At 44.5% G+C, this 22363-nt stretch overlaps 1 protein-coding gene across 1 annotated transcript in view; it reads right to left on the reverse strand.

Moving 5' to 3' along the window:
• LOC147707857 (uncharacterized) overlaps nucleotides 1–22363 on the reverse strand; it is a 910329-nt gene that overhangs the window by 401474 nt on the left and 486492 nt on the right. The window contains exons 29-30 of the mRNA XM_086925682.1: nucleotides 14934–15096; nucleotides 6446–6584 (exon numbers count right to left, since the gene is read on the reverse strand). Of these exons, the coding sequence (XP_086781808.1) occupies nucleotides 6446–6584; nucleotides 14934–15096 (302 nt within the window). The remainder of the gene's footprint in view (nucleotides 1–6445; nucleotides 6585–14933; nucleotides 15097–22363) is intronic.

The raw sequence follows: 22363 nt of genomic DNA on the forward strand, positions 1-22363 counted from the left end.
TGCCATGCCCGATTTAAAACTATATTATTGGGCAGCAATGCTGCAACAAATGTCAGGCCTCTTGGGGGGGGGGGCAGAAATGGAGGAAGAACATCACACGGGCTCCATGGAAATCTATGGACTGGTTTTAGGAGTGGAAGCAGCGAATGTGCTTTTGAGACATACTAAAGCAAGCTTCTTTAATAAAACCAAATCTAAAACAGTCGAGGCAGCCTATAAGATCTGGAGGGCCTTCAAGAAGTGCTTCGGCCTGAATAGATTTAATGCTCATACTAGATTGTCTAACAACCCTACAATACTGCTGGATATCTTCGGGGATGTAATTTTTGGGGAATGGGAAAGATTGGGGGTTAAGAAGGTGGGGGATCTCATAGGTCCAGAGGGTATACGCCAATTCTCTGTAATTCAAGAGGAATTTGGAATTAATTCAAGAAGCTTTTTTAAATATCTACAGGCAAGAAGTTTTTTGTCGGGCAAGATAGGGGGTGCACGTGGATTTGAAATTAACACGATACTGCAGGTCATTGAAGAGGGGCAAGGCTGCACAATTAGAATGTTGTACGCAGATCTAATTAAGAACAGAGAAGATGATTTAGAAAAGGCTGAATTGAAATGGATGAACAGATTAGATATACCATGGGGGATATTCGGTAGGTCACTACAGCTGGGGCATGATATCCTCTGCTCATCAGCCTTGCAAGCACAACATTATAAAACCTTGTATACACTGTATTATACACCGGCTAAAATAGCTCAATGGGGGGAACACAGGGGATATTATGCCCTAGATGTGACAGCACGGAGGGTGATACAACCCATATGTTTGCTAGTTGCCCAGCTTTGCTGCCCCTTCTAGAATCTATGGAGGTATTTATGGACAGAGCGTTTAATGTGAAAATTAAGCTAACGGCAGAGCTGATTATGCTGGGGGTCTCAAGTGAGATTTCTTGCCGCAATCAGGAATATTTTTTATTTGTAGCGATGGCAGTACTTCGTCTGTGTATTGCTACAGCCTGGAAGGATAGAACACCCCCTACACTGCAACAATGGTTAGCCAGGTTGCTACACAGCTGTAATTTAGAAAACTCAATTTATGCCAGGAGAGGAAAAAAAGGCAGAGTAAAGGGGCAGCAAATCTGGTCTCCAATAAATAAATGGCGGGAAGGGGTGGGGTAGTGTCTGTAATACATATATATATTTTTTATCGTTTCTTGACCCTTTTTATCCGGTTCATCAACGACATAATACGCCTATCTTTTTTTTTCTTCTCTCCATTACTTCTAGACATCTTACATCTATTTTTATAGTAATTGACTTTGCTAAATGCAGTGGGATTGTAATGAATTTTTTTTTTTTTTTGCTTACTTCTGACACGAGGTTTAATGGATTTGTCCTGTGGGGGAGGGGGTGGGGAGGGTTAAAAAATTGTTGTAAAAACTTCAATAAAAATATATTTTTTTAAAACGAACCATTCCCTCCTTTGTAGAATTCAAAAGACAACTCAAAACCCTATTCCTCAACCGCTCCCTAGGAAGTGGATAGCTTGGGACAGACAGCAATCATCGAGCTCTGCTCCAAACCCAAGAATCCGAAGACTCTCGAAGCCAAAAATGTCCTGCACTACAATATGCTGCTCTTTACTTTGACACTCGTCGGTTGTTATGTCGCTCCTATGTCTTGTATCTGATGATTATATGCTATGCACCTACTGTAAAGAGCTCCGATACCCCTGGGTCTGGACAGCGCTATTGAAAACTGCTTAAATAAATAAATAAATAAAATTAATACATATAAGTCACCCCTCTAGTAGGCCCTTGGTAGCTCCATGGGCAAGGTGCAGTGTATTTAGAAGGCAGGACATGTATTTAGGCGTTTTACATGTTCTGGTAGTGAAAGACTGCTAGATTCGTTTTTCACTACAGGAGGGCGTATCTCTCCCATAGGTTAGCATTGGAGCTGGTTTGTAACACTTTACAAGTGTAACTTCCAATTAGGAAATGAATAGAAGAATGAGTTTGGTGTCTCTGGACTCACAATTTTATAACACATCTTTTAGTGAAGTTGTTTTTTAATTAGCCTGTCTGAAAATGCCACATTTAGAAAGTTATCATTTTCTTAATGTAACTATTCTACACCTTTGCTAGCCTCTAGAATACATGTCTGGGCTAGGTGACAGCTGTATTTGTGCATTCCTTTAGACAGGCACACTCAAAGGGAGTTAAGGGAGCCCTGCAAATCCTGATGGCCCATCGCCAGGCTGATGGGTCTTCCTGAGCTAGAGTGAAAGAGAGTAGCGGACACTTGCACCTGAATAGGGTTGTGCCTGTCCCCAGTCAAAGAGTTGCATACTCTCCTGTAGTGTGTCTGGAGCCAGGGCAAGGAAGGGCAGGGTCATGTGCACTACAAAGACCTTTCTTTGCAGTCTCTCTATTTCAAAGGCTAAAATGGGTATACGTACTGGATTTCTGATAACATATAATCAGAGCACTTCTGGAACTGAGGACATTCTACCAGGATGAAGAGCTGTTGTGCTGCCAGGAAGGACTGCCACTTTGCTGCATGCTGGTTATGGGTCCCCTACGCCCCTGAAGGCTGACTGTGATATAGGGTGGTGGAGGGTGCCTTACGGAGAAGAACCTCTCCTTTCTCCACAGACAGGACCAAATACCCGAGCTGCGCTCCTTTCCACCAATCCACTTTTCAAGGACAATACTCCTTTAACAAGGAGCCGAGACCCGAGGACCACACCCCCGGGTGCCACGCCATAGAGCTGAAGGAGACTAACTCAATGCCGATCCTACAACAGCGGACTCCGGAAAATGTGAGGGAAGTGCCAGAGCAGCATGCATTCTGGAGACGCTGACTCCCGTGGAAGAAGCACCGCTACTGACAAGGACCGGGCTAGAGGCCAGGACACCTGCAGAGCCAGGATGCCAACGTTCCCGTGCTATGCCCAGCCACTCTCCTGGAGGAGCGTGGTTCAGCCAGGTATATGAGCGCTTCAGCTGGTGGGCTGGGAGGAGGGAGAAAACCGGGGAGTAGTAGGCCGACTCTTGTGTCTCCTACCTCGCAAACTTCCCCTCCCTCACATTTTCCGTTTGGACTCACCTGAGTGTTCCTTCACTCCCTTTTCCCTACGTGACCAACAAGAGCAACACATTTATAATTCCCCTTCAGCAACACATCCCCTCCCTTTTTTCAATGCATTGACCCGAGCTTCGATGTATCCATAGTACTGTCAACGGGTCTGTGTGACTCCTGTATCTGGCCTGTGCTCCATTGCGGTCATACTGAACATTTGGATTTGCCCCGGTCAAGCTCGATCAGGTAGCTCCATTTGGAGCTATTGATTTCCAAGCACTGCATTTCGATGTAATCTTGCAAAATTCAGAACTTGACTTTTCTATGTTGTATTTTGTCGTTTTGGTCTTGTTTTGCTCATATAAATATTGGCCATTTTTCTAAACTGGTGAGGAGTACGTTTGTGCTGTTACCACTGTGTTAGTGTGTGTGCGCACACAAATACTTTACACATTGCCAATTTAGTTTAGCCTGACTGCTCTATGCCAAGCTACTAGAGGGTTGGCAGAAGGTAAACTTTTAGTGTGTACTACACTTACCCTGAATAGGATTGGGGTTCCTGCTTGGAGAGGGGGCATACCTCCACCAACCAGAAACCCAAAGTCTAACAGTGTGCCATTCCTTGAGGCAGGAAATCGCTGGAGACAACTCAATGTAGATAGTCAAAGATGCTAGCATAATTGAGATATATATCAAACCTATTTCAAAAGAGAACAAGAACTATGGAGGTGTAAGTTTTAACCTATGATTTAGATACAACTAACTGTGTGAAAGAAAAATCCAGGAAGAAGATTCAGGGGGGCGCTTCTGCCACGATTTGTGTGACCTGCAGAAACTAAGTCTGAATACTGGCAAGACTACCTCATGGAGTCATTTAGAATGTTAGTAATTTATCGCTCTGCTGTATTGCAACATGGCAGATAATACCACAAGACCAAATTGTAGTTATAGGCAGCCGTCTTCATTGCTTTACTCCTGCCTGGGCAAAGCACTATTTTTCTACGCTCCCACCGAGCAAGAACAAAGCTGTGTTCTTTGTCCAGGAGAGTGCGGGCAGGGAATTACATTTTTATGCTGTGCCCGCCCTCTCCTGGGCAGGGAACAGCAGTGTATTGGGGATGGGGTCCCTGGGACACTACTTTGTTCATTCAGACTCTGGGGCCGGTCTATGGCTCGGGGAGGAGGGGACATGACACCCTTCTCTCCAAAAAAGAAAACAATGGCCCTAAGGGATGGTGTCCCCTGGACCTCTCAGAGGCGCAGAAAGGATAGATGTACACGCCTGCTGCCTCTAAAAAATTAATAGATAATTTGGCCCCAGAGGATGCGATTCATGGGGAATCAAAGAGGCTCGGGGCCCACACACTGGTCTTCCCCTTAGAAAAGACTGCCAGTGCCCGGGCCCACCCTCAGGACTTTTTTTCTTAAAAGGCAGGAGCCTCCTATTTTTTTTTTAACTGCGTTGTGGATCCACAGTACTGTTAAAAAAAATATGTGTTTGGCCCATGTGTGTGGGGAGGGGGATCCCTCAGTGCCCCCACCAGGTCTATGGAGTCAGGGAATCCCTTCCTGCCACATGTTTTTATACTTGTTGTAGGACAGGTGACTGAGTCCAAGAGCCAATAAATGGCTGCCACCTCATCTTTGTTGATGGGGTGGCAGCCAATCAAATCTGATCTTTCGATTTCTTGGATTCACGGATGCTCTGCATCTCTACAGATACATAAATTGTAAACCTTAATTTCTCAAAAACCGTCAAATGGATTGAAACCAAATCACTAAATACTCGCTTTCTGGACTACGATCTAGCTTTCTGCCAAATTTGGTGTTATTCTGCTCAGATGATTTGGCTGTACCTGTGCCTAATTTTCCTATGGAGAATTGTATGTGGACAAAAATGCTTTGAGGCATCCCTCTCTTTTTTCTCAGTCTTTGAAAACTGTTGTAAAGATTTGTCAAACTGTGCATTATTGGCAACTCAGATATTATTTTCCTATGAAACGTGGTCCTAACTATTGCTATCAAGTGCCGATCACTACTGAGATGTGTATGTATGTATATGCATGTATATTAGTAGCTAACTACTTTGGAAATGGATCACAGAAATTGCATTACCATAATATTTCATCCTTCTGAAGTCAATGAATAGGGAACTGTTATACATCAAAGGGTCACTTCATGTGTTTCTTAGTTGCTTTTGAAAATAAAGCTGGCTTCATTTTTACAGTTACATGTTCATCAAATGTAGGTGAGTCTAGTAGACTCACACCTTCAGTTGGTCCGTATTGTGGTACTCATATATAACTGGCTTGGGTATTACCTCACTACATCTGTCAAAAATACATCATGAGCCACTGCGTTACTCGGCCCCGCGTCTAACACTCCACGGGCTGCATTATTTAAAGGCAACACTACTGCTGGTCACCCGTATGGCGCAAACAGGAACAGTGCACCCTATTACAGAAAATGTGCTGCCTCTGGGCATAGGTGGACTCACAGCTGACCTGGGGTCCGCGAATAATTGAAAGGCAGAACAGTTGTATGAAACAGCCACTCAGTCTTTCACAGTGCATGCGGCACCTGACCCGCACTGCAAAGGGGGCTGTCTGCGAGCAGTGCACTAACAGTGTATCTCCTCTTTTTGCTGCCTAGTTAGTGTGCCTACTAATGGTCTCTTTGCCTCCATATCAACATCCATTATATGGCACAGGCGCAGTGGCAAAGGGTTCCTCACATTTGTATTGGGCCAGAGTCCCATGCCAATGAGGAAATGCCCCCTGAGAATCATGCTGGTGCTATCTGTGCGCTGCACAATCTGTGTGAGCAGAATGAGAAGCGTTAGCATCTGCGGCCCCTTCTATAATACCAAAGTGCCCCCGGTCACATAAGGAGAGCGTACATGCTCATCATGCCTTTGGTTCACTTTACGTAAGATGGCCCCTTGGACCATATCATGGTCGCATTGGCCATATCATGATAGAGTTTTCTCTGCTGCACCATCGCAGGCGTCGTCTGTATGCCTCTTTTTGGATTCTCCAGTGCATACATTCAACTCATTGCTGATCTATTGCACGTTTATGTCAGAAAAGCTCGAAAACACAGTTGCATTTACCATCCTATGATTTCGAGCTCTGCTGTCAACAGAATATACACTGGCTCGGAGATGCTTTGAGTTGATGTAGGTGTTCCAATGCCAAATATAAGTGCACAGACACCTTCTGCGCCAGGGCAGAGCAGCCAAGAAAACATCATGATACGGTTCCCTGGTCTTTGACCAATAAAGGGATAAGCCCTCAGCAAACACAAGGCTCAGTGACTGATCCGCTGATGTGCTCAACCCGCTCTCCGCCACTACCTCTCTCACCGGATTAAATGCCTCACAGCCGCATCGAACTGCATGTACATAACATCTCTTCGAACAGTTAACAACTGAGCCACAGCTTTTGGATCCTGCGGGCTTGGGAGGCTGTCAATCAATCTCTGCAGCTCCTGAAGCTCACTGCCTGCATGAAATAAAACAGGGAAGGATGAAAACGTTACCATAAGTAAGGCAACACAACATTTCCTATGCAGGTCAACAATATCTTGTATGAGCTGCGGCAAGTGTTTAATGATGGACCGCTTTTAATAGACCTGGCGCTGAGGCTGAAGGCAGTGCCAGTTTCTCACAGTTCATGTCAGTGGGTTGCCCTCTCATCAGAGCACACAGAGCAATAGTCACTTCTTCCTGTTGCAATTGAAATTCTATGTGAATGTGTGTGTGTGGTACACAGTTGTCAGGTGACAAGGAGAAAGTAAAAGAAAATAAAGTGCTAACATGTGAGTGAGTGCATTGTACATTTGGAGTGAAAAGAGGGTGCTGAAGAGAAAAGCGATGAAGTTTAAGATACGCAGATGAACAAGATGTGGACAGAAAAAGGACATACATGTCTAACATAAATTGAACATAACTGAAGAACAATACTCCTTTTCCACAAGCTTTAATAATATTTAATTCACAGTCTCACAATTTCAGAATTCAAACATTTTCAATTTTAAATATTTACAGCAAAATCATTGTTGTTACTGATTTATCTGTAACAGCTAACAACCATTGACAGAGCCAATACTCCTGGCAGGTTTTAGGTATATGCCTGTTGTGGTGTTACATATCTGGATACAGCACAATAAATATCTGAGATAAACCAAAATACCAGTAGGGTGGCACATAATGGGAATCACAGAAGTTTAGTTTACATGTTTAAGCCACGCCCCTTTTAGAACCCCCACTTTTTTCATCCTAATTGTCTGCACATATTTCCATATGACTCATTGCAGCCACCCACTGTGGGTGCTTCTTCAAGCCTGGTTGGTGTATGTTCTTCCAAAGTCAATGATGCATGCAGAACAAGACACTGGGCAAGCATACAATTTATAGAGCCTGAAGTTGTCGCACTGTACTATTTGCACACCACTGTAACTTTTGAACATATTAATGCAGTAAGAAAGTTATGGGCAGCTTTTAATGTATTTAAATATTTCAAGACTACATATTCACAATCAGGGCCGGCTCTAGGGCAGTGCGATCGGTGCCACCACACTGGGTGCTGACTTGGGGTGGGGGCGTTATTTTTGCGAGGATATTAACATTTTAAAAGCACCTGCTGCTGCGTTCCTGGCCTCCAGCAATTTTCAGGCATCAACTAAAATGTCAAGATAAAGCCGATGATTAATCGTCTTCCTGGAAAGAGACCGGAGGTTTGCCTAGTAGAAGTTTTGACTCCTGGAAAGGCAGCGCAGAGGGTTAAAATGCCTGCTGGTAAGAACGTGTACTGTGCAGATTACAAAGTTCATATAATATAAATAGGTCAGTGGGTTACTGCTTCTGTAAAAGAGCTCTTTTTGTGAGTTGTAGTTTATAAGTCAAAATCCTAAAATAACATTGAGCTATTAACTGTCATCAAGGAGTTGCATGCAAACTGCAAGGTATATTTATTTATTTTATTTTAGGAGTTTTATATAGCGCTCACCTGACCCGAGGGTATCGGAGCGCCTTACAACAGTGAGACTTAAGAAATTACAATAGAAGAAGAGTCTTGAACATAGAGATTTCGGATTCGGCGAGTGTTGAGGGTTCCCGAGGTAGTAGATGGGTCGTGAGGTAGCTTTGTTGAGTGCATTCTTGAGGTAGTGCGAGAGATTAGCAGCAGCCTCGCCTTCCAGACCTATTTGTGTGTTAGTGTGGATCCTTATGATGCAGAGACTGAAATCTACAGGATCATGGTTGGCGCGGAGGTGGCAGCTATCCATTTGGAAGGGCGCGGTTGAGGAGGAGGGCTTTTAGGAGCTTTTTTTAAATTTTGTGAAGGACCGGGTGGTTCTGATATCTACTGGGATGGAGTTCCAGATTTTGGGCGCGTTTCCGGCGAATGATCTGGTTGCGGTTTTTTGTTTGCGTGCTTTAATGGGGAGGAGAAGGAGGGAGTTGGAGCTCTTTAGTTTGGCGGGCAGGTAGTCCTGTTTTCCTGTGTGTAGGGCTTTGTGCGTGAGGCAGGCAGTTTTGAAATTGGCCCGCTGTTCCACCGGGATCCATTTTAGTTCTCTTAGGGCTGGTGAGATGTGATCATACTTCCTGATTCCGGTGACCATTCTGGCTGCCGAATTTAGGGTTGTTTTGAGGGGGGCTAGTTGGACTTTACCAGTGCCGGTTAAGGTTGTGTTACCATAGAGAATGAGTAGGCAGCAGTGATCGGTATCCAGTGACTTGTGGATGTCATCTGTGATGCTGAGGATCGCCGTTTCAGTGCTGTAGCCTTTTCTGAAACCTGATTGGTGAGGGTCAAGAAGTCTGATATTGTCCATTTGCTGAGTCAGTTGAGAGAGTGTGCATTTTTCGAGGATTTTGGATAGGAGGGGAATATTGGAGACGGTCTGAAGTTGTTTAGGTCTGTGCAGTCAAGGCCTGGTTTCTTAGTTATTGGTGTTACTTGGCCAACTTTAAGGCAGTCAGGTATGCTTCCAGTTCTCAGGGAGCTGTTGATGATTCTGTACCAGAACTGGGCTATGGAGAGTTTGAGTTCTTTGGTCAGTAGGTAGGGTGTAGGGTCGAGGGTGTGGGAGGCAGGATTGGTGGTGGAGATTAGCTTGATAATCTCGGTTTCTGAGATGGGATTGAAGGATTTCCACGCCTTAGTGTGTAGCCAGCCACTGTTATCTATTGCGACAGGGGGCGAGCGTGTGGGAGGCAGGATTGGTGGTGGAGATTAGCTTGATAATCTCGGTTTCTGAGATGGGATTGAAGGATTTCCACGCCTTAGTGTGTAGCCAGCCACTGTTATCTATTGCGACTGGGGGCGAGCTGACGGATGCTGAGTTGGCGTAGGAGTCTGTGTCTAGTGAGAGCTCAATCGTGGACATTCTTTCTTCAAAGAAGGTGGTGAAATTTTCACACAGTTCTTTGTAGGGCTGGGTGGAGGATGCGAGGGGTTTGCAGGTTTGCTGCTTGATGATTTTGAACAGTTTGTTGGGCCTGTTTTTAGCATTGTCCAGGGCACAGCAGAAGTTGGACTTAGTGCTATGAATGTGTTTTTTTATTTTTTTCTAGCTGCTTTGGGTTGTTCAAATAGGCACCTGGAGGTTTTTTTCTCCTGAGTCTTTCTGTGGCTCTAAGTTGTCTCCTCTCATTGTTGATGTCCGTGTTGAACCAGGATCTGGATGGGATGTTTCTGGGTTTTTTTAGTTTCAGGGGGCCATCTGATCTAGAATGGCTGTCATGGATGTGTTGTAGTGATCCGTGAGTTCTGTCGTGGTTAGACCATCCGTGGGGATGCTGAGTTGTGCATTGACTTTACCCTTCAAGTCAGTCATGTTGACCTGGGTGAGGTTTCTGGTCCACTTTGACTGTTCGCAGGTGGGTGGTTGTAGGGTAACTGGTTGGGTGAGGTGGAAGAGGATTAAGTGGTGGTCAGACCAGTCCACGGGCAAGGTGTGAGTTATCGACACTGAGTCTCGTTTGGCTATGATGGCATCAAGGGTTTATCCTTTGTTATGGGTCTCTTCTGTGCAGTGTTGCGAGAGGTTGTTGTTGAGAAGTAGGTCATTCAGGTTGTGTACTGGCGGATTGTTACCGTCATTCCAGTGAAGGTTGAAGTCACCTAGAATTAGGTTGTTCGTTTCTTGAAGTGAACAATGGGCAATCAGGTCAGACAGGTGGTCAGTGAAGGCAGCTGAGTTGCCTGGGGGTGGCAGGTTAATGAATCTTTGTTGCTTGTACCAGTGGTGGCAGATTCTTTGTTGCTTGTACCAATGGTGACAGTTAGGCATTCAAAGGTGTTATAGTTGAAGGAGTCTGTTTCCAACATGGAGATATTGTCTCTGTGGATGATTGCTATGCCTCCTCCTCTTTGGTCTTTACGATCTTTGCGAGTGACCGAGAAGCCTGGGGGGGCGAGAGTGTCCAGGAGAGGTAGGGAGGAGTCCTTGAGCCAGGTTTCCGTGATGAAAGCTATCTCAATGTCATGGGTGAGGATGGATTCTGCAAGTTCGGTGGCATGTTTGATGGCTGATCTGCAGTTAATGAGCAAGCAGCTTGTGGGAGTCGTCTCTGTTATGGGAGTCATTTTAAGGGGAGCACTAGGGATGACCATGCGGGTGGTTGGCGGTCTAGGTGATTTTGGCGAGTCTTGCTCTCTTCCTAGTCCGGTGATCACCTGTATTTTGGATTGTGGGGTGATAGTTCTGAGCTTGTCGTTCGGGTAGGCAAGGACCACTGCCTCACTCTCGGACAGAGGCTCACTAGTTCTTTTGGGCCTCTGAGACATCCTGGGGAGGGGGATTGTGACCACTTTCTGAGGGGAGACTATATGCGCTCTCTGTTGTGAGCTGGTGGTGTAGGCGTGGGTGCGTTGCTGTTGTTTGTTAGCCGTGAGGTTGGCTATTATTTCTCTTAAACCCCGGGTTATGGTTGCTATCTGGGTTTCCAGGAGGGAGAGTCTCTGTTCTGTTTCATATTCTTTGGTCCTATGTGATTGGTCCTGAGGGGATGAGTTGGCCCTGGGGGGGGGGGGGTGTTTCTCGGGGTGTTGGGTAGCATAGTGGTGGCTGTGTTTCCCGAGTAGGGTCTTGGGGGAAAAGAGCCTCGGAGAGTTGGGGGACCTGTACTTTCTGGGGGTGTAGTCACCTGACGGGGGGTCAGTGGGGGGTGAAGTGGCGGATGGTAAGTGGGGGTGTAGTTACGAGGCGGGGGTAATTGGGGTTGTTCGAGCGTGTCGGCCCGTTGTGTGTCTGGAGGTGGGGAAAGCTAGCGGTGGGATGAGGGGGGGTCCTATTCTCCTTGGTGGATGTGGGGAGGGTGTCACATGGAGGTGTGCGTTTGCGGTAGTTGGGGAGTACCGCTGAGGTAGTAGTCAGTGGGGTGTGGGTGCCGGGTAAGGAACGTGGAGAGGCCGTGCTCTTCCAGAGGGCGTTGTGCGGGGTGTCACGTAGCTAGAGGATTGCGTGGTGTCCAGAGGGTACTAGGGCGATATGTGAGTTCAGGGGGCAGGAGTGGTTCTTCTGGCGAGGGTGAAAGGTAGGGAGGGGAAGCATGGGAGGGAGCATTCCGGAGAGTGGGGAAGAGGGTGTGAAAGGACTCTAGATTGTCATTGTTGGCTTGTATTAGGACAGTGCCATTGTAGTATATGGTCACCGTGGTGTTGCTTGTACGCCCTGCGCGGTCTGGGAGTGAAATTGACAGTTTGCAGCTATGTGAGGTGTTAGTGGTTTTGAAGATGTTGAGTTGCGATCGTAAGATGGATTTCCATGCTTCATGTCCATCAGTGTAGAAGATAAAGTCCATTTTTATCTTTCCTTTGGTGGAACAGTGATAGATGTCTGCGAAAAGGGATTCTGGATGTTGCCTGATCCCTTTTTGTTTGAAATTCTTCTTCGCTTTGGGAGAAAGGCCAGGGGGAAGTTAATCGAGAAGGAGCTCAGGCCGTGAGGGATTACATGGTTCGAAGAGAGGGGGGCGATATGGGTTGCCAAGGCGGGGGGCATATTGTGAGAGGGGACGGGTCTGTTTTTTTGGGAGTGGGAGGGATGCTCCCGGAGGGCGTTCAGTGAGTAATGGGCGGGTGGTGTGGAGATTCGGGTTTCTCGGATTAGTGGGTCGGACGATTGCTTCAGAGGAGGAGGATTCGGGTGCGGACGGAGAAGAGCTGGGGGTCGCCGCTATCTGGAGTTTCTTTCCTGTGCACTGCTCTGGGGGATTGGGTGTGGATTGGTGACGCTGGTGTGTCGTTTCTTTTAGGCCTCTACTTGTTCCGGGGGGAGGGGTTCTCATTCGTGTTGAAGGTGGCAGAGCTCTGTCCGTGGCAGAGTTATTGCTTCACGATGGGCTGAAGTTACAGAGTGAGGAAAGATATAGACAGGGTCAAGCCCTGTACAGCGTGTCGCTTGCACAGTCTTTCTTTATCCTAATTTTCCCAAAACGGATAGAAAACAGTTCTTATTATTAAAGAGAACCCCTAACAATGGTGTTACCTTTTCAATTCTGAATTTGCGCTTCTCCAGAATAAGGATTCTTAAACTATATTGTCTACCAGTGCAATGTCACTCCCACACTACACCTTGTAGTCCTGTCTGGTGTAACGTTTCCCGTACACTGATTTACACACATGATTGTCTGTGTAATGTGTGTGTGATGTAAAGCGCTCTGACACCTTACACTGGTATGTGGCGCAATAAAACTAAATGAACCTGAGAGACAACGGTTATAGAGACTTGAGGGGCACTGTTAAAGGGTGCTAGTGAGGAGTCCGTGGCAGAGGTGGCCATTGGGGGGGTGCCAACAAACATTGTCGCACAGGGCGCCATGAGACCCTACGGGTATGTAGCGCGCTCTATAAGTGTCACTGATTGATTGATTGATTGATTGACAGCTGGCCCGGTTCACAATTACTTCATAAAACGTCTTGCTTTCTCACTAAATTCTTTATTAAAATTAGCTTGAAAATGCACCCTCCGAAACCCACTTTCGCTCGCGTCGCTGGAATTCATACCCAGCTTTTACTCCTCATCACTTTCAAATGCCACAAACTGCCACTGCATGTTGCAACATAGCATGGGCATATTGGAAACTTCCACGGACAGAATATATTTTGAAAGCAGTATACGTATCTATTTTCCAACCCTTTCCAACCATTTTCCAATACTGTCTTAAGACTTTTGTGTTAAGACAATATATTCCAAAGCAAATGTTAAAGTGTCATTGTTTGTACACTTTGGGCGTTGCTCTTTGCAAATTCAAATAAACTCACCTCTTCTGACTAGGCATCGTTCCCAATACGACCGTGCCACCCTGATTCTGGGTGCTATAAAACGTTTTAATTTTTGTATAAATATTGTGATTTTTGTTATACCTGGTTTGCATTAAGTACATTGTTATTAGAGTTAGGTATATGGAAGCTGTGTTAAAAGTTTATAAAAGTAAATGCATTTCTATAGCCTCATATGGTGCAGCATTGTGGGGTTATACCAACCTGGACAGTATGCAGAGGGTAGAGAATAAGCTTATTAGAAGAATCTTGTCGGTTCCAAACTCCACACCTACCTACTCCATACATGAAGAAGTTGGCCTACCCTATATTATAGACGGATTGAAATTGGCCCCTTTACTTTTTTGGGCCAATACCTGGTTAAATACTGAGTTATCCTTAAACCACACAATTCTTAAAGATGTGACTGCAAGGGAGGGGGCAATGAATATACCCTGGTTGAGATACATAAAGTCATCATTCACTGCCCTCAGGAGACCTGACCTTTATACAACACCGTCAATAATTAGGAAAGCAGATATTGCATGGATCAAGAAGGAATTCCAGGGGAGGACACGCTTAGAGAGAGAGGAGTCTGAAGTTAACAAACCACTAGTAAGAGCACACTTGGTTTTGTCCTCTTCCCCCTCGATGGAACCATACCTGCAATATGTTTCTAAACCCTTGCACAGATTTTTGCTAACCAGATTTAGAATGAATCTGATCCACTATTCACTAGGCACCTTCCCTATGTGGGGTAAACCGGAGCATGCACCACCCTGTGAGTGTGACCAGTTTTCTAATCAGGACACTCTCCATTTTCTGTTTTTTTGTGCATTTCATAACACAGAGAGGAGAAAATATCTAATTCCCCTCCTGAAAATTCTTGGCTTCATACAAGTGAGACCAGCCTTGCTTTATCTTCAAAGATTACCGGATGCACACGTCACTTTTTGTGTAGCAAGTTTTTTAACAGCTGCATACAGAGGAAGAAACAAAAGAATCCCTAGAACTGTACTGTTTTAAACTAAAAACCAATATATTAATTGTAACTTCATTTTATATATCATGGTGATTAATTAAGTGACTCTTTTACGGACACTGTGTAAAAACAAAATGATTTGTGGGTATTTTTAAAATGTTTTTAATGTATGTATTTCCCTTGTCTTTCATGATTTTAACAAAAATCGAATAAAGTGTATTTTGACTGACTTGAGTTAGGTATATTTGTAATAACTTCCTTCACAGCTGGTGTACTTCTATTTTTCCTTGTTATTAAAACACTTCCTTTCTCCTTGGCATGGAAAAAGACCTGAGATCAAAACATTGTGGATAATAACCTTATGTGCCCATACAGCTTCGAGCGCAGGAAGTAGGAAAAAATGAAGAAGGAGAAGAAGTCACCCCTGGGGTGTAGACATATCCAAGACTTTGCCAAAATATGCTTAGTCTGAAAAATCTTCCACATATACACTGCTGTCAGGGCATTTCCAAGGCAATCATTCACAGGCTCCATCAAAGAACTGCAAAAGGGTAGGAATAATTTGTCTGACAAAATAATGGGTGTCTGTATCTCACCTATTCCTTCCAGTCCACCCCAATCCGCCATCAGAGATTGCGCCTTTTGAGAACTGGAGCTGCCAGGGGGGTTTCCAAGTTGGGCGAAACTGAGAATGTAGGATACAATATCATGAAGAGCTGCAACAATCTGCAACATCTGGGAGAGGGCTTTAAATGCAGCCTGCAAGCAACAAAAGAATGGAGGACATGAAAGAAAAACATATATGGTCATGGAATTACCTTGTTCTTAAACTTGCATTACCCTACTAAAATGGTTTAATCGAACGCACCTTAATAGTCTCTCATACTGACATAATTTAAGATTCAATGAGTTGACAGATATTCAGTGTATTTATTTTAAACACCATGGCCAAGTGGAAAATAAAGGCACTTTACCGTTCAACTTAATATTTGAAAACTGGATACAACTATTATCATAGCCTTAGAGCCCGCCGCAGTGGGCTCTAACGGCCATTAAAGGCCCGCTCCAGCATTAAAAGCCAGAGCCAAAGTCCTTTAATGGCCGGTAGAGCCAGCTGCAGAGGGCCTTAGGGCTATTAGAACATTCCGCCCCTAGAGGGCAGAATATTCTAATTTAAAAAAACAAAGGCCCCAAGGAGCCAATGGGGTTAAAATCCCCACGGACTCCTAGGCCTTTGTTCACTGTGAACAAACATTGGAATGTTGATGCTCTGGGCTTCTACCAGCCATTGGAAGCCTGGAGTATTGTTTTCAATAGAGCGCTTAACATTCCAATGTTCTAGTTAGCCAAAACGTTACTTGCTTGGCTTACACTCATCACTTTTATATAAATCTGTGTAACCCCCATTTTGGCATATTTGTGATCGAACAATGTACAGTATGGGAATGTAGAAAATGTGTCCAGCATATTCTGGAAATAAGAATTCCCAAGCACGATGTGCGCCATATTTGACCTTGCACACTCTCAAAGGGAAATAACCCATGCGAGGCAAACACTTTTCACTAAAGATAAATGTTGCCCCCATTTAGTAGCGTAGCCTCAGCCGAAAGACAATCTTCAGAGAAAATGAGTGAGGTGCTAGAAGTATGAAACCAGACAAACAATAAGTCACTATTGATAATTTTCAATCACATTGGGTAAAAATATAAATATGTTGCTGATAAGAATTTATATAAAAACCTGCGGGCATGGTAAAGGAAGATTAAGCACACTGATACACTAAATTCTGATACTGTCTGATATTTTCAGGGCAAGTATTGATTGTAGGTCATACTTGCCACTTAAGAACCCTTCCTGATTTCATCATGATATTGATCCTTTATGCATTAAACAGGTTCATCCATTGGGAAGATTTTTTTTTACCCACCTAAAGTTCAATGTAAGGCTGTCAAGTGAAGCTTCCAGGCATTTAAAATATTGACTTGGGCCATAAAATATAATGTTTTGGAACCGATATAAGGGTTATGTACCACATTCATTTTTACTGCATTAATTCTGCTGATTATTGTTAAAGTGGGTTTCTTATTCCAGCACAGTCCTCTTTCAAACTTTTTCAATACTTTCAGGTGATTTGCTTCAAAATTCCTGTGATATACTAAATTCTAAGTATTTAAAATATTTTTCAAGCTTGTTGATTTTCTATATAAATACATGTGTCTTCTCTTGATTACATTGGTATATATAAAGAATAAAAATCGCCAGTGACACCTTACTTGCATCCTTTTGCATCTATCATAGTAGAAGCATTTGTATGAAAATCACCAGCATTTAAAAATAACTATTTGTTACGTCATACTCAAAGATACAGCCTTTCACTTTTAAGATGTCCCCTGATTAGATTCTAATCGTTCCAAATATAGACCACAAATGAAAGGGCTAGATTAGTCACCTTGCCTTATGCCACAAGCAATTGGGAAAACGAAACTGCGGTGTACCTTTATGGCTGACTGTGAATTACTTTATCAACTTTTATCATTGCTATAAACATTGTACTTAAAACAAACAGTGCAACTGTTTGCTATCAACATGGCAAGTTGTACAGAGCAAACACGTGTTCTTCAGCATCTTTCATGGTATTCCTTTTCATTTATGTTGTGTTTCACCAGCTGTGGCCCAAGCACACGATATTTATATCTACCTATTGAATACACTGAAATAGACACTTGTGCGGAAATCACTTTAGAAAACATCTTTCAATCACAGCATTGGCGTGAGATCAGTTTATTTACACCATTTGCCTCCTTGGAAAATGTAATGATGCTGCCACGGGATAATTTTTGCCATGTATTTTTGCCTGAAAAACAAATGTGCGATAAGATCTTTTCCACAAATTCCATAATTACCATAAGCAGAAGCTACCCAAATCAGAAGCCTTTAAGTTTTTCGTATCTTTCAATTCTCAGTCAACCCCTCCCCCCAGTTATAGAAAATCCTGTGCCCATTATGACAGATGAGGTTGTTTTTGAGTTTCCATAAAATCAAATAGATGCCAGTGATCTGTAGCAGAAGTATCCAAACAGGGTTCACATCAGTATCTGATAAGGACGGTGCTGGTTCCTCCTTTAGGGCGGAGGAGCGTCGCCCCGCTTGCTGCGAGCGCAGCAGCTGCAGCAAACGTAAAATTGATAAAATGGTCAACGGACAAGAGCATTTTACAAGTGCTCTGCCTATCATCTCATGAATGTGGCCAATCCTCCTGCTGATTGGCAACAGGAATGACTTGCCTAAAGAGCGCATTTAGGATTGGCTGGGTGTCTTGTGATGGCCAGCCCGACATGAACACTTCAGCCCGCACTAATCCTAACTGTTTAACAGCAGGGGGTACTGCAGGTGCAGGCTCCTAGTCTGAAAAGGAGCTCTGTGTTAGCCTGCTCCAACCAATCATGGCGTTACTGTCATGTTGAAAACAGCATGAGAGAAGATCCAGGATTGGTTAGGTTCGCTGGCATTTCACTTCACTGTCTGCCCTGTGAGGGAAGAGCTCAGGAGAGGGCCTGCAGTCCCTGAAGGTTAAAGCCCTACAATATAGGTGAGTTAGGGCCCTGTTCTACTACCGAAAAGTAGAAGCTCGAAACTTTGCTAGTGAATTCTCTGTTGCGAATTTCCAATTTAATAAACTAAATATGGTGTCAGCACCGCTCCCTTAGCTCAATGCCCGTTTTTTTGCTATGTTGGTGCTTTGATTATATTTAATTATTGCTGCGTAATACACTGGGGCCTGATGATTCCACTCGAAAGGGCGCTGTTTGCTCGCTATCCTTAAGATCACAGCGGATGGGCTCAGGGTGTTTACATGCCTCGGCCAACAGGAGTGAAGAGAACAGGTAATTGTCACTGACACTAATCGTTATGCGTGATGGTGCCACTATGCTTGAGATGTGACTACCGCAGGCCAGGGAACGAGAGGGGCTAGGCAAGTGAAGAATGTCCCCATGCATGCTGTGCTCTCCCCAGGTAAGCTCACTTTATGTATTAAGGTCAGATCATATAAGGATTTACGCCACTTAGCAAAGAAAGTCGTGAAATGTTTAGATTTAAGTGAAACAGCCAGCGACCTGGTGTGACATTAGTCTTTGAAAGACCTTTAAAAAGGGAAACCCCCTTTATGCATGTGCAGATCAGTGTTCAGCAGTGCTTGGTGGGTGAATGCACCAGTAGCTCTCTGCTCCTGATAAGTGCCAAAGTGCCCCCATTAAGAGAAATGGCTAGTGACATTTGAAAGTGGTAATTGCACTGATTTGAGAGGGGTACAGGGCTATTATTAGGCTATTCCCATTAGCCATCTGGGAGCCCCCATACCTGCTGCTCTTGATCCGCCTCACCACTTTCAAATGTCACTAGCCGCTCCCTGATAAGGATTTCAGTCATTTCATCCCAGGTGGGCACTGTCCTTCCAGTGGCTATAGCCTAGACATTGAAAATCATATTTCTTAATATACATATTTTGTGGTCGCTTACCTTGGCAAGCTTCTGCTACTAGGCACCTAGGACTTCCGGAATCTCGGGATGTCATGCTGCTTAGGTGCCAAGGTTCCAAAAGGGACAGTTGGAATAGAAGCTGCCGGAACAATGGTTGGTGGTCTGTGCACCTTTACCCCTTCTGTTAAATGAAGCTCACCAAGGTGCTGTCAAGATCTCTCTGGTGATCCTTGGAAGCGGCTTTAAAACTGGAGACAAGTGTGCTTTTTGGGGACAAGTGACGACCACCAACTCTCCCATTTTTTAGTGGCATCGAACCCACGATCATTTGACGTCTGTAGCCATTAAATTAAAATGTCACCTCTTTGAGGGGAAGGTAGGTGCCTTCATCGACACAAAAGTAGTAGGAAAGGAGCTATGAAGTTATCCATGTTAATTTTAGTGACTGGGACATCGCACCACCAGAGCTGCCTCCGGCATGTGTATCTGTTCTTCAATCTCACATGTGCACTCTCCACACATTCATCTCTGATCAGCATAAAGCTGTGTCAGTTACTCCAGACATCTCGTTTCAATGCAGTCTTGAATTGAGACAGTGCAGTGTAGGCACACAGAGGTGCATTTGCTCTTTAAAAGAACTATAAGATAATTAGTGCCACCATTTTCAGAAAGACAAGCGAGAGAAGGCCAGTGCTGTTAATGTCCATGGAAATGTCCTAATTTTACAAATTCTAACTTAGGGCCTTTCTCTCATTTGGCGTCTTGCATCTAGAACCAGGAGATACACATTTACATTACCTAACTTGTGTTCTCCCGTAGCATATATCCTTAATTTAAAGAACACTTTGGTGCTTCTCTATTATGTTTCCAACACTATTTTAAACAATGGCAGGTACAAATATGTCACAACCACTTATTTTTCTTATCGGAGAAAGGAGGCTCTTTTTCTCTCAAAACAACTAAAAAAAGCTTTTGATTCTTATCTCAAAGCTATAAGAGGGGAGACATTCTCCCAAGCATGGAAGCAATGCTTTCTGTATCAGTTCAGTTCAAGAAGTCTTTATTCGATTAGTTCATCATAAAAGACATAAAATACAGTTTATACATATAAAAGCAGTTAAAACAAGTATTAAATCATTGACAAGCTAATCAGCTTCCTGTACATATTTACAAAAATTTACAGTGACGCTCGAATGCAACCATGATACAGCAGAATGCAGGCCTAGATGTAGAACAATCACATATTTTAAGTCCCCGTTAGATTACTTTTAATGAGCCTGCTTCTAAGCAACCAGGCCCACCCCAAAAATGTTGCAACCCCCACAACAATTAAAGGGTCCAAATTGGTCTTTAACATTCTACTTGCTTCCCCAGCCGAACTGGTACCTAGATTTCTACATACCGGCCTAAGCCATTTGGCTCTTGGGGCAGAGTATAGTGGACACACATACAAAAAGTGATTCAAGCTTTCCCCAATACCTTGGCACTTGGGACAGTGCCCCGTCCGATCAGCTCCCCACTTTTTGGTAAAATCCCCAAGAGGAAGTGAGCCGCATCTGAATTGAAAAAATAATTTGCGGTCCATGGGTTTTGTTATAATATCCCAATACCTTTCCAACTTGGGCGTATCCTTATATACAATGAACAGACCAGTAAGGCTACTCGAGCTCATTTTTGAATACCTGTTATGTGTCACCCATTCCCAATAACATTGTTTGAAAACCTTTTTAGAAGGGAAATTGGCTGACTCGGGGGAGGACCACAGGTCTCCATACCCCAGAGCTAATAGGGTGGCCTTAAGGTCTCTGAACCAGCCAATGTTTGTGGCACCAAAGCTGTTTCTAACCTCCAAACAGGCTTTTGCATAGTGATGGAGTTCCGGCGTTGTCCATAGACGACGCCAGAATGTTAGAGGACGAAGTCTTGCTTGGTCCTCCACCGGTTGGCACCCTAAATCATAAAGAAGGGGAATTAGTGGGGTTGACTGAGGCAGACCTGTTGCCATTCTTAAGAATTTATTTTGGGCATATCTTAGCGGGTCCAAATTGCTACCACCCCAGAGTTCTGCTCCATAAAGGACTGCTGATAAAACCTTACCACCATATATCTTAATAAGCGGGGACATTGGCCTTGTAAATGAACCTTTATGTTCCTTAATCAGTGCCCCACCCAACTGCTGATGCTTCATGGTCATGAGCTCGACCTGATGGGACCAGCTCAAGGTCTCACTAAAGGTAACTCCCAGGTAGGTGAAATGCTTTGTTTGCTCCAGGGGGATGTCCCCCATGGAGACCCTGGCATTTATTTGTTTATGCCCTCTTAAAACCATGAATTTGGTTTTGGACACGTTCACCTCTAGCTCATGTTCGCTGCAGAATCTCTCGAACCTCGACAGGGCTTTCTGCAAACCCTGTCTGGTTCGTGAGATCAAGAGAGTATCGTCAGCGAACATGAGCAAGGGGATTTTAATTCCAGCCAAACTTGGGGCATCCGTGGAAAAATTGTCATAATACTTGGTAACTCTATTAATATATAGAGAGAACAAGGTGGGTACCAGCACACAACCTTGCCTGACACCTTTGGCCACAGGAAAATTCTTTGTCACCTCACCCGGTTTACCCCATCTCACAAAAGCAAAGGTATGTGCATGAAGGTTCACTATGAGTCGTACCAAGATAGGGGGCATGCCCATATCTAATAGGCATTTCCATAACCCGGCCCTCGGGACAAGGTCAAATGCTGACCTTAAATCCACGAAGGCCGCGTATAGGTTGCCTTTGCCCAAGGTGACCGTCTTCCAATGCAAAAGCATGAAACGGAACGCCTGATCCAGGGTACTCACGTGGGGTCTAAACCCAGCTTGAAGGGGAGTAAGGATGTCATGCTCCTCTATCCATGCCTGAATCCTGGAGAGAACAAGACGGGTTATGATCTTCTGTACCGCGTCAATTAGACTGATCGGCCGGTAGTTGGATGGAACCGACCGATCACCCTTCTTAAAAATAGGCAATATTTCTGCACCAGCCCAGGAATCAGGTACCCTAGCACCCATGGCCAGTGCATTTACCAATCGCACTAGGTATGGTACCCATAGATCAAGGTCCTGTTGGAATAAGTCCGCTGGTATACATTCGGGACCAGGGGCTTTTCCCCTAGGGATAGCTTTCAGGACTGTTTCGACTTCTCTAGCCGAAAACACAAGTGTATCTAGCGATAGTGGCCAACTAATGGAATCTTGCGCATTACTGCGGCATCTAAATTGTTCCTCAAAGTGGGACACCCATTTCTGTTGTTCAACAGATGCGGGGCTTGGGCGATCATCCTGTGACTGACCCCATCTGAGAAGGTGCCAAAACTGCTGTAGGTTCCTAAAGCCACAGGCCTCAGCTAGTGATGTCCAACGCTCGTCATCCCAAGCGGCTTTGGCAGAGCGTTTAGCATCGTTGAAAGCCTTCCTACTTGCTTTGATTAGGGCTGAGTTCTTTGATTTTAAGGCTTTAAACAGATCTGCATGGGTCTGTCGGCAAACGTCGTTATACCAATTAGC

The sequence above is a fragment of the Lissotriton vulgaris genome, chromosome 6 (genome assembly GCF_964263255.1).
Source record: "Lissotriton vulgaris chromosome 6, aLisVul1.2, whole genome shotgun sequence".
Classification (NCBI taxonomy): Eukaryota; Metazoa; Chordata; class Amphibia; order Caudata; family Salamandridae; genus Lissotriton; species Lissotriton vulgaris.